The sequence below is a fragment of the Cinclus cinclus genome, chromosome 8 (genome assembly GCF_963662255.1).
Source record: "Cinclus cinclus chromosome 8, bCinCin1.1, whole genome shotgun sequence".
NCBI lineage: Eukaryota > Metazoa > Chordata > Aves > Passeriformes > Cinclidae > Cinclus > Cinclus cinclus.
In genome coordinates this window covers 891781-909800 of record NC_085053.1, presented here as the reverse complement: position 1 = coordinate 909800, position 18020 = coordinate 891781, and the positions used below count along the sequence as shown (strand labels likewise).

Below are 18020 nucleotides of genomic sequence, written 5' to 3'. Positions count from 1 at the left end.
TCTGGTTAGCTTTCCAAACGCTCCTTCCCATGTCTCAAGGCACCCATTTATGCGTCATACTTGGGATGGGATGGCCTCCCCGCCCTGCCTTTTAAGCAGCACACAGCTATTGTTCCCAACTCACAGAAAGTGCCTCTGCACAGACCCACTCCACAGTGCTCCACGCAGCACACAAGGTTTAGCTCAGCTTTTTTTTTTTTTCCACCCATCAGAGCTCTGAAGAGCTTTTGGTGCAAGCAGGTAACTCGTAATAAAAGAAAAAATTCTGACTGTAAGGCACTGCTCTGTTCCCAGAATCGAAACTAGTAGCAGTGCTTGTATTCTCCCCTTTTTCCTCTGCCCTGGTCTCAAGGGTCTCCTTCAACTTCTGAAAGGAGATGGAAGGAAACAGAAAAGGGCAGACCATTCTCAGAAAGGGACAACTTCTCAACTTCTGCATTTAGCTTCTTCTGGAAAACTCTCAGACCTCATCCTGCTACAAGGTCTCCTGTGGGTATTCCCCATTCACCACCCTAGGAGTGATTAGTCTTTCGAGACACATTCTAAGCAGATATCAGCTGCGGCCTCAGAAGCAGTTCTGCAGCCTTGGATCTTGCCTTTGGCCCCAGAAGTCCTCTTAAATCCAAGTTAAAATTCATTTATTAAGATCCACCTTGAAGGAGAGGTAGGGCAAAAACCTAGTTGAAGGTTTTTTGAGTTGAAGTTACTGGCAGCTAGAATTAGGATAGAAGCCCCTTACTACCATGCCATTGCTGCTTTGAGTTCAGCATTTTTGGAGGTCCTCCGGTTGCCAGTCTACACATAAGATGCAGAAATCGTACAGTGCTATGTAAAAGGTGCACAAACTTCAGCACAGGGTGAGAGAAGCACTGCTCACTGAAGAGACAGAGGCACTCAAAGCTGTACAAACCCTGGCAGCTTGGAGCATGAAAGAATGTGCTGAAGGACACTGTCCTTTTGGCACTCCATTTGACTAAGCACAGCTCTGAGGTTTTTTAACACTATCAGGAGTAAGAGAAGACCTTGGTGTTAAAGCAGTACTTGGGTTTCACTAGGTATAGAGGTATAGCTATCCCTTCTGGATACACAAATTGCAACAGTCCTAAGGTCAAAAATTCAGCTGCCAAAGCCTGCCAAGCACAAGAAGTAGCAATGCTCAGTTTCCTCCCTAAACCTTGCAGCACCCCTGTGTCAACTCCCTTCCCACTTCTGCTTCTGCCCCCTGCCACTGGGGTGGGAAGCTGGGAGAGGCCACAGCTGATGGAACACAGGGAAATCAGTTCAGAGACTCTCTGCTGTAGGGCCCTGTCCCATTCCAGGCAGATGCACTGCCCAACCCTGCACTCATCTGTAGCGGGGCAGATCCCTGTGCTCAGAAAACAGCCATGCCAAAATCTCTGCTCTCCTTGTCCTTGGAACAGCTCCCTGTGCCCACACCTTCCCTCCCAGCCTGCTGCAACTGCAGAAATGCTCCAAGTTCACAGCACTGTCCCAGGAACTCTTCCTGCTATTGCTGCCCAGCCAGCCAGCTGCAGGGAGACGAGAAATGGCTTTGCTGTGACGGTCACAATCAGCATTAAGCAACGAGGAACTCTCACCCTGCTTCTCTTTGGTACAAGAAGGCTCCTCCGTGTTTGCCACCTCAGTGTGTAAAAGTCTGCCTGGAGATGCTTTGAGGGGGAAAAAAACCCCTACCCATCACAACAACAAAACACCCATCACAACAACAAAACACCCATCATAGTGCAAAGCAAAGCCAAACTCCAAACTGAACCTGCCTTTTGTCAAAGCAGGACCAAGAAAGCTTGGAAGGACAGGTCCCCTTCACTGCTGCTGCAGATATATGCAGACATACTCTGTGGAATAAGGCCTGCACCCTCATCATGAAAGCTGCTGAATGAGTGCAGAAAACAGCTCTAAAGCTCTCTCACACACAAAAGAAATCTGGCTTTGGAAGATGCAAACATAAGAATGCGTAATTTTCTAAATATAAAATCAAGGTCAGAGGAGGTCAGTAACTTTATCGAGCAGTGCCACAGAATGACAGCCATGGGCCAGCAGCGTCACCAGGGGAATAGAGCTGCTTAAAGGGCGCTCGCAGGAGCAATCTGATAAAGCTCCAAGCCCAGCTTCCTTACAAGGGTCACAACCACTGTTCCCAGAACAGATGCCAGATACACCATCAGAAAGGTTTCTTAGCAGAAATCCAGCTTTCTCTTTTAATGGAGCAGATGCTACAGGATTTTCACACAAGGGAAGCTGCTTCAGCGACATGCTGCCATCCACTGCTTGGCCAAGTACCTAGACTAGGTGTTCTGTTACCAGTGCTTACTCATATCTTATCACGTTTGGTTATTGCTGATGCAGGTTCTCCCTCAGCAGCTCACCTAGGAGACAGCAAGACTGACAGGATGGCCCCACCACACACCACAACAAACAACAAAGCCATGAGGAGACACGGAAAGAGGAAGGGAGCCTGTTATAATAACTTATTGCCCAGCAGAGGAAGTACTGCAGATAAGTTTAAGAAAGTGGAAGGGGTGGAGATGGTGCTAATCATTGAGAGATCCTGCAGACTCAGAAACCAAGCCACTTGCTTTAGTAATAAATTCACTTTCCTGAGCAAAACATTTCTTTTCTCATAACCATAAAAAATTCAGAAGGTCATTTAGGTTACTAAACTGGAGAAAAAGTTCCCCTATTCAAAGTTCCTCAAAGTGCAGGAAAGAAAAAAAAAAGTTAAAACCAAAACAGGATGCTAAGAATCAGCTTGCTAAAGGTAGATACTCCACAATTGAGGTAGGCTTTGCTACTTTGTTTCTTCCTTTAAAAAAAAAAAATAAAATTGTCTTCAGCCAGACACTTACTAATATCCGTATACAGCTCTTTGTTAGCCCTTCCAATCAATACAGCACCTGCAAAGGAACTGAGCTGCTTCTTGAAGGAGGGGTTGGTTTAAAACCTGCAAGTTCACTTGGCACAACAAGGAGGAAGGCAACATTATTATTATAAATGTGTGCTAAAAAAATGTAACAGGGGTCAAAGCTGCCATTGTAGTGAGGGAAACCGGTGAGGATCTGGAGTGCACTACAAACAGTTCACAAGTTAATCAGATGAACCAACTCAGACTGTAAAAAAAAACTGTTAAGACATGGTTAAGAGGAACATGCAAGCTGGAGAAAATGTCCTGAGGAAGGTAAAAGCAGCACCAACATCAATACCAGTCTTGTTTATTACCTTTACTGTGACCTACATACTTTGGGTCCAGACTAACGTGATCAAATACACATCAGAAAGACCTACAAAAGACACCCATTTCTTGTTTCAGTCTTAAAACACAAGTGAAAAGCAAGAAAAGTTCTTGCTCTCTTTTCAACAGGGCAGCTCCTTTAAGCTGACATCAATATAAAAGCATGGAAAGGAAAAAAATAGGAAGCAGCAAGAGCTAGAAATTTTAAAAGAAACTTACAGGGAATAACAAGTTACATATTTGCTTTTCTTTGGCCTTTCTGCACATCAGGTATTGATTTGAACCTGAGGAGAACCTCAAATTAGATTATGATTTCCCCTTTGTGTGCCACAGGTGCAATTTAAGTACATCGAGCTCTATGCACCACATTAATAGAGAACTAAACGTTGTGGTTAGGGAAGATGGAAGTGCAAAACTCTGTGCTAGACAAGCTAAATCAACAGGAGAAAATTCACTAATATTTAAAAAATGCTGGCACTAAGATAATGTCTTAGCATGCTAGAAGATGACACAACTTCAACTGATGAAGTAAACAACCTTTAGAAAATAATCTGGTTACTGTAGACATAATAAATTAACCCAGCCAAACAAAGAGGATTCATCCTTTGGCAAAATACTACTTAATTTAATAAAAAACAAAATCCAAGTACTGCAGTTTAAAAGGTGAACTGCATTTAAATATATATGATAGTCTCCAGATAACACACACCCTTCCCTGCCAAAGCTCCTGCTGAGCTTCCCATGCAGCAACAAAGCAAAGATGGGTGACAATATTTACCAAAATCAATTTACACAATGCAAACAAATGTGGATGTTTGGTTGGGTGGGTTGTGAGTTTAAGCAACTCAACTTATTTTCTCTCAAGCAGGAGAAGGGAATTGGCACGCTTCAGAGTACAGAACAGTTCTGAGAAACCTCAAAAAACATTTAAATTGAGGCTGGAGATCTATAGAGTAAGGTGAGTTATAAGATGGAGAGCAAGTTTCAACTTAGCTCGTGGGTCTGGAAACAAGGCACAGACTTTACCTCTGTGGTGGGTTTGGCCTCAGTTTCCAACCTAGTGCAAAGAAATCCAACTGACAAGATCCAAACCCAAATACTGAACAAGAATCCCAGATTCCTCACATTACAAAAAGCTAGCACACAAGGACTAATGCATTATAAAGAAACACCAGCTATGCTAAAACTGTTATGCTGAAAGAACCCAGCAAGAAAATCTTTAAAATTTATGCTTCCTTTCTGGCTAAGGTCCTGAAGGAAAGAAAATGGGTAATTATATTGATTAGAAATGAAACCAACTTACTTGCAATATCCTGTACCATTTTGATATGGAATGCATTTTCCCTCATTAACACATGGCTTGGAGTCATCCATACACTGCAGAGCTGATAGAAAAGAAAACAAAAGAAAACAACCATCAAACCCCTAGCCACAATACATGTCAGGTCAAAGCTTCATTAGCGTAATCAGGGGAATGAAAATTTTATAGGACTGGAACAAAAACAAAGACACTATCAGATAGTTTAATTTCATCTCTGGCATCATCAAGAGAGCCAGACTCAGAGAGGAATCAAATACAGATTTGTTCATCAGGCAACCAAATCTTTCCACATTTCCTTTAAAGTTAGGTTTTCAAAGCAAAGCATGCAGTAATTTCAGCAAGCTCCAAAGAGATTCGTGTCAGCACCTGCGTACTTAGGGTTAAGTGTCCTCAGTTACTACTTTCTGATCAAAATTCTGGGCTGAAATTCTCTGAAATACAAAGCAGCTGCTCCTGAGCCTTCTTCCAGAGTATTTTGTCTCAAATCCTTTATTTCTTTTTTACCATCTCTAGGGGTACCTGGCACGGAAACAGGGGTATCTGTCCCTCATGAGCTGACCTGCTGGATGTCACCAGCAATCCAAAATTTGCTGCAACATGTACTGTTGTGGTCCTCTTCTTTCAGACAGTATCATGTTTGCAAGTAAGTGGAAAACACCAGAGCTGTTATCAACTTTCAGCAAAGAATTTGGTATTTCTAAGGAGATGCTCTGTAATGCAAACTTGACATTTTTGCTACTGTGTTTTTTAAAAAGGCATTAAGCATGACACAGCTCACTTTTTATCCAAGTCTACCAGAAGCTCTAGTGAGGTCTGTCCTGGTGGCATCTCCACGTCTGGAAAGTGCTCTTCCCCTCACAGGGACCTGAAGCAGCACAGTCAGTGGCTGTTCCCAAAGTAACCAGAAGGGTGAGAACTATGGGGACTCTGCAGGAGCAGAGGGCACTCTGGAACCACAAAAACTGAACCATTCCACCTAGACCACAGCCTGTCATTTGAATAGCACCAAACTGCCAGATAACGCTCTCAGGACCAGATTATTTGGGTCCTGTCCTGAACTTATCCACACGACAAGAAGTCACAAGCTCTTCCCAGCCTCCAGTTCTGTCTCCTGGCCCCAAACTCCCACGCTTCCATGCCTTTATGGACCCCCCTCTCCACAACCTTATTGCATTTGGGAAAGCATTTAACCTTAATTAAAGGCATCAATAATGCCCAACCACCTAAACTGCTCGCTTGTCAGCCAGTTGTCAGCCAGCTGTTGAAGGGCTGACTTCCCCCACTTTTTTTTTTTTTAAGGATGGTTTTCCTTTCCTCAAGTGGTAATAAATTTTCGATACAAACTCAGCAAGGGGCATCAGGGAAAACTGGTCCAAACCACCACAGAGGTCGATATGCTGGTGACTGAGGAATGGAACTCAGAAGAGTTAACACAGCAGTCCCACTAAGCTCTCCCTGCAACCCAACCAAATTCAGTCCAGCAACTGGACAGCTTGGAACAGACTCTTCATTCTGCTGTCCAGGGCTTTAAGTGTTATTTCTTAATAACCCTGGAGCACATAAACAGGTCACAGCACTACGAGGCACTATAGGAACATTTCACACTTGCAATCCCTATGGAGAAAACAGTTAAATTAAACCCAGTTCCCTGGGAAAATTATCAGCGTTTCCCACAATACAAGTACGCTTGCTGCTGTTAACTTGATTTCTGAAAAAGGGGCACTTGTATGGTACTGCTTCTGCAGAGCTCTCAGGAAATGAACAAAATTCCACTCTGAGCCCCTTTGAGATAACCCCGGAGGTCAGGGTTACCAAGCTACAGAAATATTAACACAGATTTTGCATGGCATTCCCCCCCAGAGCGGGCAGAAACATTCAGGCTGACTTGCACCTGTCTGACAATTTCTATCCCATTTAACCACAACGTCCACACAGCTCTGACTCCAAACTTCATCTGCTGCTGTCTAACACTGCAGCAGCTTGTTTTCACAGCAACGATTAGCTCTAGCTAGCAAGGCTCAGTTACACCGTGTCCAAGAGGAGCTGCTCCATGTCCAAGGGAAAGTATTGGGATTCCAAGGATTCCCACCAGCCTGGGAGACGGAGGAGGGTTAAAGCAAGCTGTGCCGCGTTTCAGGGTGCCAGGAGAGCAACCAGCCTTGGTATTCTCATCCCACCACCTTGAATTGCCATTCCTTTCACAGCGATGGAGCCAGTGAAGCAAATGCTCAGAGGATTATTTCTTTTGTGCTCGTGCTTTCAAACACAATTTTGTAATCTCGCCGAGTAGCCGCGTCCCCAGCGAGGACTGAGCAGCCAGTTGATTTTGTAACCCACATAGTAAAAGCTTAACCAGCACTTGGCCAAAAACACCTTCCAGCACAGAGGCACGGAGGGGAACCAGAGGCTGACGGCTCTCAGGATCCCAACCAGGGATTCCAATTTGGTTTGCTAGCCCAAATACAGAGAGGCCTTAGCAAAGTAATGATTAATTTTCCTCGGGTTTTTGACAAATTATTCCCACCTTGAACTGCTGTTTAGCAGGTCATTAAACTACTACCAGCCTTTAGAGTCCTTTCACAGAGACAATGGGACAACAAATTTTTAAATATGTATTTTGTCTCTAGTAATTCAGAAGTGAAAGAAGCCAGGAAAACAAATACTAAAAATACTTTGTACTTTTTCACCTTTAGACTGAATAGAAACACTCTGAAACGCAACTACAGCTGAAGCGAGTGTAAATGTAGCTGTATTCTATATTAAAATAAGTATTAAAGAGTCACGTGACTTCTCTTGGAGAAGAAAAAAAATAAATCACAAGGGAAATAGAAGACTACAGTTCTCACAGTAAAATTAGCATTTCTGTGCACAAAGCACTATCTTCCTGTATTTCACTATAGCTTTCATAAAAATTTCACAACACATGTAAAATCAAGGCATTTCAACATGAATCACTTCAAAAGCTACTTCTCTGCTACTCCACTACGTTGTGATCAAGAGTCAAAAGTGCCAGGAACTACCTTCTACCTCAACCAGCATAAAAAGTTTGTTTTGATTGTGTGAACTGGAAATACTCTGGCGCGCACAGCACGAGAGAAGCAGTCTTGCCTTGGAAAGATAAAGCCACTTTTCTAGAAGCCTTATATAGACAGCATCAGCACACTGTCAAGGCTCTGACAGCTGCTTTTGACAGTTTTCTCCTGTGTTTAACACAAGCAGAAATCGTGAATTGTTGGGTGCTTTTCTGGGCTTGTCATAGCCCAGCAAAACCACCCAGACTGCCAGAAGGTGAGTTAGCTTCATGAATTTTAGGAATATTCCAGGGATATTAGGGAGACACCCTCAGCTTTCAAAAGACTGGCTTCTCATGGAGAGGGCAGGCCATTCCAGAAAGGAGCACCCAATTCACAGCAGTCACCGCATCCAAAGTTGAAGGACTTCCCAGAAAGGGGGGCTCTTGAGTGCAGGAAAGATGAACACTTTTAAGGGATACTGCCCAGCCTGGAGTCCATAGCAACCCTTGCACATGCCTGCATTGAGATGCCAACACTAACCTAACATTTAACATACTACCAAGACTATTTCCCAAGGCCACAGGGAAAACCAGATAAGCACTGCTGTAAAACAAGCACAAGATACACTCTAGGGAACACTGCAATTTTCGACATCCAAATCCAAAGCTCACAACTGGGGCACAGTTATGCCTAAATTTAATTCTTCTTTTTGGCTAAAGAGACAGCTAAAATCTAGGCGGGAAAGAAATGTTTTGTTTCTGCTTCAGTGTTCTTTACGATGCCAAGATGATCTGGATGTTGTGATTTGATTTCCACACTTCATCTGCCTACCATAAATTCAAATATTTTCTCTGCCATAAATTTAAAAGAAATAGTGCAGGATGAAGATCAGAAGCTGTGTCAGAGTTCAGCTTTGGAGAGAACTTTGCTATAGGGAAATCAAGCCATAACCAGAGCAAGTCTGAAAGGGCTTTGTTGAAACCACCCAAAGGGAAGTAATGCCAATAAACTCCTTGCCCAGAAATTCAGAAAAAGTCGAGCACAGATATCAAAAACCAATTAATATTGTTTAAAATACCAAAACAGTTAATGCTGTGAGAAAGAGACATTATAAAGCTGATTTCCTGCAGCTTTGTGGTTGATCATCCTGCATCTCAGAAGGTGCAGGCTCTGACCAGGGGTTTTATTTTAGATAAGGGGGCAGTGATGTCCTGGCAGAGAGCACAGCTGAGCTGCTGGTGCAGATTTCTCCTTGGGAGGACACTACACATGCCTCTCTCCCCTTTCTGTCTATAAGTCTTTCACTCAGTTCATAGAAACTCAGTACCAGAACCACGACCTTTGTCCTACATAGTTAAAGCTTGCCCATAGGTACAAAAGTTTTCTTATGGGAGTGGGTAGAAAACGACCTACTTGAACACAGAAAAAAAGTCAAGCTAAAAACACATTTAAGACTGAACAGAAAATAAAAGACAAAATAGGTTTCCATAACCTTTATGCAGCCAGTGAATTTTCTGTCTCGATTGAGCCTGAAAACAGCCTGTCAGTTAACTGTGCCACCCTTCACATATGAAGGGAGAGGAGAAAAAAGGATTCTAAGGCCTCAAAGACCAGCATGGAAAATCCCATGCTCAAGGCTGTTTCTCAGAGGTGGATCAGCTCTGAAGAGCACGACCATCAGCATGGCCAGAAACACCAGCCACAAAACAAATTGAGAGGGACTCAAATTCCAAGGGAGAGAAGGACAGCTGCCGATTCCCTTCAGGAAAAACAGAGCGTGAAAAAAGCAGTTAATGCTGAAACACGAGGTACGTTCTGCTGGAGGGTCCTGGGTGTGCAGAAAGGGACAAAATGCTTCCACAGCAGTGCCACACACAACTGCTGAAAGAGCTGGTAAGGAGTAAGCAGCACTGGACATATGGAGAGAATAGCCAAAGATAACCAAATTTTGGAGGAAAACCACAAAGGACTAATTACGCTGTTCACTAACCTCAAGAGATTACAGCTCCAGTGAGATTACAGAGCAGGGAAGAAGCCACTAGTAAATACCAGCCAGCTGAAAATAGGAAAATAGCTTTTCCATTTTTTTTTTTTTTCTGAAGAACAGATCATCCTATGGCAGGCACATGGAGGGGGAAGGAAGCAAACTGTTAAAAATCCTTACTGTGAAAAAGAAGCAAAGCCTTATACTCAGCTCAGATTTAGAAACCATTAACATTTGGGGAATTTAAACAGGCTGATCAGTTTGCACTTCACATACAGAGGGTAACAGTTAAAAGCAAAGCTTGTCTACAGGGCATGGAAACAGTCTGTAAAGTGAATTGCTTTAATCAGATTAAGACATCTCCACTGTTTTTACACACAAAAGCCTGAAATCAATTGGATAATGCAAGACTCATCAACTGAGAAGCTAAGCAGTGTGAAGGCACCCCACCAACACCCTATTACTTTTGAGAGAGAAAACTAGTATCTAAACTGGCTTCTTTCACTAATTTCACCCTAACAAGTGCAAAAAATTTTGAAAAGAAAACATTTAAGTAGATTTCAGAAGAACAAACCTGTAAACATGAAGAATTTCTGCTTTAGAAATTTGTCAGGGTTATGTTTCTTGTGTGTTTGGGGTTTTTTGTTTGGCTTTTTTGGGTTTTTGTTTTTTGGGGTTTTTTTGGTGTTTTTTTTTTTTTTTTTTTTTTTTTTTTTTAATTTGAGGATGTCAACAGCAAATCTGACTACATGAAGCTCTCGGACATGCAGAACCCCACGCCCTGCCATCATCTGGTTCAAATCTCTTTTCCGAACACGGAGGACCAGCAAAAACTACTAATTAACCCTCCTAAGAACAGAGCTGGGAACCATTCTGTACATTCACAGGTAGAGCTGAAGTCTTTCATCGCTGGAGTCTTAGGCCCAGGAAACTGCAGGAACGCTGAAATTTATACCAGATACAGCCACAGTTCATGTGACACTGCCGCTGCTGAAAAACTATCCATAAAAAACTCACACTGAAATAGATACTGAATTTAGGATGAAATTGTAACATAGTTTGAAAGGCTATCAGTCACCATAACTCTCCATCTCCCCACAGCGCTACTGTTCTCTGCCTTCCCCTATTTGGATTTTAGGCTTTGTTTGGAAAACTGCAGAGTATCCAGTGCAGCATAAAACACCCAGTTGTGTGTGTGTGGGGGGGGGAAGGTGGAAGTTTTCCACAAAAAAATGTAGGGAAGGCAATTAAAGAGCTGAAGAGGTATTGGTGTTTCCATGGCAATCTGGCAGGCGGGAGCCATGCTGTCATCTTCTCCCAAGTCTCCCGTTCATTCTGCAGCACTAAATCTTTATTAATTTGAATGTTGAGCATGTCTGCCCGTGCAGAAATGTTATCCCACTGCTTGTGCCGAGCAGCCCTTCTGCAGCCATCCAGGGTGATGTCAGAGGGACGGGAGGAAGGCTTGCTGCATGGAACAAACAGCAGACACCCGTGCCATTTTGAGATACAAAGCTCTTTTTTCATCCCCGTGGCAGTCTAAAAAAAGGACATGTGCCCTAGGAACAGACTATTTTCTAAACAAAACGGATGATTATTTCTGCAGATCTCAGATGACCCTGCTGTTTCTCCCTTGACTTCTGTTGGCAAGACGACTTCGAAGCGAACACAGAGAAACTGAAGACATAAAGTCCAGAAAATGACTTTTAAACTCGTGCTTAGGAAAGCTCTTTTTCCCCAAAACGTGGATGATGTTTCCCTAAGGTGTCCCAAAGGAGGGGTGACAATAATCGCTGTATCAATGCTCTACCACAGAGTCATTAGCCAAGAGCACAAACTCAAAGGAAGCGATGTTCCACCTGGAGCTGCTACTGTAACTGCTTGGTTTTTATGCTAAGCAAGATAGATTCCCAGGAGAAACAGGTTGCTAGAGTCCTGCTACTGCTTTTCCACCTACTCCACTATCAGACTTTTGTTTTGTTTTTTTTAGGTTATAGTGGGGTTGAAAGCATGAGAGATGGGATTTTGTGTTTGGCCTCAGTTGTTTATTAATTTTTATTTATAGTACAATGAGTGCTACAGCACTTTCAGCTAATAAGCTAAAAGTGAAAACATGGAGCACTATCTTGCCCATTACAAGGTTTTTTAGGGCTTTATTGTTTAATTAAAAACTAATAGCTAAATTATTTTTACTTTTGAACTAACGACTAAACACTCATGACTTGCAGTGAAGCATTTTTTATCTAACTAAAAAAATACTACTTAAAACATAGAAGAAGGAAAAAGAAGGAAGAAAAACTAACATTCCAAAACTTTTATCTTGTCTCATACATATTACTATATTCTAAAACTCCAAATTCTTCACTATGTGATATTATACACTTCTATTTAAACTATACACTAGTGCTTTTAACTTAAATTCTTAATTTTGGAAGCCTTTTCCAAGGCCTCAAGTCAAAAGCAGTGTTCCCCTGGGGGTCAGTGTCAGAAAGCACAGAAAGCTCAAAACTCCCAGGCTTCCAATATCCCTCGTCCTGGGTTTGAAGGCCAGCCACCCATACCCTCTCATGGCACAGACACCAGTTTAGGAAATGGGAGGGCCCAAACAGGTTCTATTGAAGGGAATCACCCACTTACTGCAACAGCAGCAAATTAAAAAATAAAGGGGGCAGGGGAGTAGCTGTGGAAGTTGACAAAAACCCAAGCCATCCACTGAAGGAGATTGAAATGCCAAATGGCACCAGAGGCGTGAGTCCTCCTTTCCCAAGGATTCAAGTCCTGAGAACATGAGCAGGAGGATCTTCACGTATTTCTAATCTGACTAAGTGATGCCCTGCAGGAAGTGATGCGAGTTAGCCTGATTCTCATAACACTCCCTTTTGAATGTCTAAATCAGCATATTTGATAAGAACAAATTTGATAGATGGCAACACCTTCAAAAAATCAAGTCAAACTTGCTCTCCCATAAACAAATCTGTATCAAGCCGACCGGCACTGTCAGCATTATCTGAAGTCCTCCAAATGTCGCTGGGTGAATACTAAATACCTCAAGATGCAATCCACGCCAGCACAGCACTGATTAAAAATTGGATTAAGATTACAGGATTGTAACCTGTTAGAAACACGGACTGGCAGGCAGCAGCAGCCCGGTTAGACAGAGCACCAGAGTTAATGACAGCGGGTAATTAGGGTGGGCTTGGCAGCCAGAATGCCTCTGCCTCACCGAGAGAGAAGAGAATGGTTCACAGCAATTATCAGGTAAGTATCCTCACCAAAAGCGCAGGTGTCCCTGCCCCACCCCAGCTTACTGCACCTTCAACTGCAGCCCTTTGCAAAACTAAACTGGAAAAGCGAGTTGCTGCACCATGGGGCTTGCGTGATGAGACAAGGCTGAGCAGTCCAAACCATAGTGCTCCGTGCATCCAGGAGCCTATTTATTGACCAAGAGGGCTAACATCAGGTACCTGCCCTCTCTTGCACAAGAGCATCAAGCCAGTTGAATATGCACCCGAAAATACCCTTTCGGTGACTTCATCTTTCCCTTTCCCATTAACTCAAGGCACAGCTCCCACTCCCGGGAGTGATACTGGCCAGATGCAGGTCAGCATCTCACAACAGGAGTCACTTTCAGCCTGGATTTGTCATCTCAGCCTTTGCTCAGCACCAGGAAAAGATTTCACCCAACAAAGGCAGAAAATTTCAGCAGCATTTGAGGGAGGACCTCAACCACCTCAGGTGTGTGCACCCAGGCAAGTGACAACAGGTGATGGCAGAGCTACTTCTCTCAGCCCCTGAGGGGAAGGGCCAGCAATAAGCTGCTAAATTGTTCGTATGAAAGTACAGTTTCACTAAGTGGACAGACGTTTAGTCTTCGCAAAATGAGTATTCTGCCATTTACACGGACTGTGTAAGCCGATTCCAGAAATTACAGTGCTACTATGCACCACAAGTCTGTGCTGCCACAAAAGCATATTTCTAAGACAGCTACCCCTGAAAGACCCTTTAACTTTCCTTTTGAACAAACCTAGCCAAAACATATTTGTGAAATAGATTTTGAAAACTCCAGCCACCTTCTTGCAACACATTAGCAAAACAAAATCGGCTTTCAGAGGGGATTATTGGAAAAAAACCCCAACATTTCTCCCAGGAGACAAATTGACCACTTCAAAGTCAAAAACTGACCATTTTTAATTTTACCATTTCAAAGTCAAAACAGATCGACTGACTGACCCAACTACTCTGCATCTAAGCCAGCAAGAAGTGATTAAAAAATTTCCACTCCAAAACCATACCGAACAACAAAACTACTGAAAATATTAGCGTGTTATTGCTCATCCCTAAACAACTTCCACCAACAGCTTCTCCCATCTTCTCCCACTGTTCACAAGTCATCTGAAGCGCAACGCAGCCTCTCAGGAGTCAAAGGAAGGAATGAGAAGGCAGGCAATTAATCAATGACTGCTGGTCCTGGATAGCCTTAACGCCGTTCAAGACTGCGCAATCTTTACTGCGGGAGCAGGAGGCGCTGGAAATGCCATGAGATTACCACCAGAACCCACCAGTTATGGCTATGAACCAGCGCTCCGGGCAAGCTTCAAAAACGCTTCAAATAACGCAAGCGTGCAAGGGGGAACAGTGACAAAAAGCGGCGCTTCCCTCAGACACGCACACATGGCTTTATCGCGCCTGGACTGATTAGCAGCAGCAGGAGGAGGAGACGCAGAGATTCTGTGTGTGTGTGTGTAGGCATGTCCCCAACAAAGGTTCGGTGCGCAGGTATGCGAACCGCACAGCCTTTTCTCGCTCTCCGGCTGCCCCTTCCCCGCGGCTCCCCGGGACCAGCGCATCCCTCGCACGGGGAGCCCGGCCCGGCAGCGGCTCTGGGAGCGCCGTTCTCACGGGGCTCGGCCCCGCTGTCCGCCCCCGCCCCCGCGCCCTCCCGCACAAAGCACCCGCGGCTCCGGGCCCCCCACACGATGTCACCCGGCCGCGGGTGCCCTTCCCCGGCGGAGGCGCGGCGGAGAGCGGCCGGTCCCCCCCGCGCCGCCCACTCCGCAGCCTTCCCCCGCTCCGCGCTCTACCCGGCACTCACCGGCGGCGGGCTCGGCGCGGCGGAGCACGGCCAGCACCAGGGCGAGGAGCGCGGCGAGCGCGGGCCCCGCTCTGCGGGCCATGGCCACGGCCGCTCCCGCCGCCACGGGCTCGGCGGAGGGATCTGGGCGCCCGCCCCGCGCGGAGGGACACGGCCCCGCGAGCGCGCGCGCCGCCCCCGCTTCCTCCGCCGCGCCCCGCCCCGCCCGCGCGGCCGCCAGGGGGCGCCCGCCCCGGGGGACTGATGGGCGGGGACGGGAGAGGGAGAGGGAGAGAGGAGCGGAGGGGAAATGGGGGGCGATGGGGGTGAGGGGGCAAGGGGGAAATGGGAACGGGAGAAATGGGGGAACAGGGGAAATGGGGGCGGGGGCGGAAATAGGGAAATGGAGGGAATGGGGGCGATGGGGGGAGTAGATGGAATGAGGGCAATGGGAGCAGTGGGGGAATGGGGGCAATGGGGATAAGAGGGACAATGGTGGAATGGGGGTGATGGGGGAATGGAGGTAAGGGGGGCAATGGGGGAAAGAAGGGTAATGGAGATGGTGGAGGCGATGGGGGTAATCATGGGGGCAATGGGAGCAATGAAGGAAATGGGGGAGCGGGGCTGGAGCATGGGGATGGGGGAAATGGGGAAGTGGGGGGCGATGGGGGCAAAGGGGGTCAATGGGGGAACAGGCTGGAGTATGGGGATGGGGGGAATGAATAGGGGCAGTGGTGGGAATGCAGGCAATAGGGTAGCACGGTGACGGGGCAAAGGGAGCAGTGGAGGCAATGGGGGGCAGTGGGGGTGATGAGGTGCAATGGGGGAACAGGGCTGGACCGTGGGCATGGGGGCGATGGGGCACTGGGGATAGGGAGTGGACAGGGCAGTGGGGATGGGGGAGCGGGGCACTGAACCGTAGGGATGGGAAATGATGGAGGGCGGTGGGGATAAAGTGCAGGGATGGGCATGGTGGGGAGCAGTTGAGGTGGGGTCCAGCACATGGGATGGACTGTGGGGATGGGGGAAGATGGGAGGCAGAGGGGATGGGAGCAGACAGCAGCAAGGGTGGGGGAATGGAGGGTGAGGGCAGCAGGATGCATTGTGCCCCTGCAGGGTGGCGGCAGTGGAAGGTCCCCACGGGACAAGACACTGGGGATCTTCTCTCAGATGTAGGGTGCAGGCAGCTGCTGGGCAAGGAGCTGGAGTGTTGCAATCGGGATGGGAAATCCAAACCCAGCCACCGAGGCTCACTGTGGTGAGCAGGGGAGCTTCTGGAGCAGATGGACAAGCTCACTGCCCCATGGCTCACCCCCACAGCTGCTCCTCTGCAGAAGCCCGGGAGGAGACCTGTGTTCCCACGGCAGAGGTCTCAGGAGGACAGCAGCTGGACTCAGCCTCAAGATCCCTCCCAGCCCTCCGCTATCATTTAAAGCGTTAAAAATCCTTCTGCCCTGGCTCAGGCTCCAGAGGACTGTGAGCCCTTTGTGTGCAGTGCTGACACAGCAGCCTGGCCCATGAAGGCAGGATTGTACCGGGTCTGGGGGAGAGAGGGGGCCATGAATAAACCTCACTGTTTTCCCCCCTCTAATTCTCCAGATCCCAGAGTTCCTCCCAAGCATGGGGCTGGACAGTCAGTGCCCCAACCCCATTATGATTTTTCCAGGTATTCCAGTGCAACCCTTTGAGAAGTCCCCCTCAGTCCTACACAGCTGTCAGAGCCTCCTCCCATTGCCGTTCCAACAGCTGCCCGTGGGCAGGCGGCGGTGCCTCACAGCCATGATGGCCATTCCATGGCATTGCTCCCGGCCCAGTGCCCTCCCTGCAGCTCCTCACCTGCTGAAGTGGAGGCCAGACCCCCAGCGTGCCCAAAACTTCCCACTTACCAAATTACAGGTGGCACTGACCAGCACTTTGGTTAAAATGAGGACAAAGGCAAACTGAGAGTTTGAGGAGGGACAGACAGGGAACTGACTACAACAGAAAGGGTTTGGGGATGTTCTCCTGAACTCAAATTCAGGAGGAATTCCAGTGTTTCACCAGGAGCTGCTGTTTCCAGCTCCCCTCAGCACTGAGCATTACTTATCACCCCTGACCTTGAAGTGGCTCATCCTCCACTTTGCTTCACTTAGCCTGAGCTCAGGCCTCTGAGACCCAGTGCATGGACAGGATCCACAGCCTCCCTAGCACAGCTCTCGAGAGAAAGCAGCTCCAGCTGGCACCTGAGGCTCAATGGGAGAATCCAGCCAGGAAGAGGGAAGGTGTTGCTCCCTTCCTGCAGCTCTGAGGAACCTGCTGATTGCTCTTCTCTCTGTGTGCCCCCATGGGGACTCAGGTGCTCATGGAGGGAGCAGCCTAGGGCAGCTCTGTTGGGGAGATAAAAGGGGTGAGAGCAGCCATCAGGGGGCCCTTTACATGATAGAGGCTGGGAGTGACTGAATCAGGATGGATTTTGCTGCTAGGAAAGTGAGGGCCAAATTTGTCTCAGCTGCCCTGGCAAGCAGGGAATGAATGCACAGAACAGAGCAGGAGGGGGACAGGGACAGGAGCCCCACTGTGTCCCCATGCCAGAGTTCCTCAGTTAGCTCCCTATCATCCTCATGATCCTGTTGTTAAGCAACAAATCCTTATAGAGGAGCTAAAACTGAGTTTCAGCATTGCTTCATCTTCATGCAGCCCTACCACACACCACCCAAGCCCCAGCCTGCCACCCAGAGAGGACCAGCAGCCGGCACTGGAACTGGAGGGCTCTGGCAAGGTTTCCTACAGTTTCTGTCTGATTTCTTACCATGCCTTTGCCCCTTTTTGCCCACAGAGTGTCTCACCCAGGTATGGGAACCAAGTGCCAGCTGCCCAGGGTGGCCAGGGGAGGCGGGCAGGGTGCCTGGCACAGGGCTAGGTGCGCTCCCGCACTGGAAGTGATGGCAGCTGAGGGATTAGGAGAGCTGGGCAGGCTCCATATCCACTGCAGAGTTTGTTAAACTGCCCCGGCAATTAGGGAAATCCTGGCACTCTGTCTGACAAAGACTGGGAGATCAGGCCCTCCCTGCAACTCCGCTCAGTCTTACCCTCCCGTGATTTTGGTTCCACAGAGGATCCACACACTTTTCTCAGAAAGCTCCCAGGAGAAACATCTCCCCACATCCCAAATGTCTCACCTCTCTCCAGCCAGAGAATTCTGCCCAGCAGACATGCTGGGGGCTCTGCAGTGCTCCCCCCTGCTCCCCTCACAGAAGGCAAAATGCATTTGAACATTCTGAGGTGCCTTTTGTGTGTTTGTACCTGGCCAATGTGGACCACGGCACACGTCACTTCGGAGGAACTGCTGATTCCAACATCTTTGTATTGGCCTGCTCAGAATAAATTGTGTTTTCTTGCAA

General features: G+C 47.1%; 1 protein-coding gene across 1 annotated transcript in view; it reads right to left on the bottom strand.

Moving 5' to 3' along the window:
• The window catches only part of NOTCH2 (notch receptor 2), an 80611-nt gene extending 70135 nt beyond the window's left edge, over positions 1 to 10476 (bottom strand). The window contains exons 1-2 of the mRNA XM_062497703.1: positions 10449 to 10476; positions 4554 to 4635 (exon numbers count right to left, since the gene is read on the bottom strand). Of these exons, the coding sequence (XP_062353687.1) occupies positions 4554 to 4635; positions 10449 to 10476 (110 nt within the window). The remainder of the gene's footprint in view (positions 1 to 4553; positions 4636 to 10448) is intronic.
• Positions 10477 to 18020: the final 7544 nt, after the last annotated feature.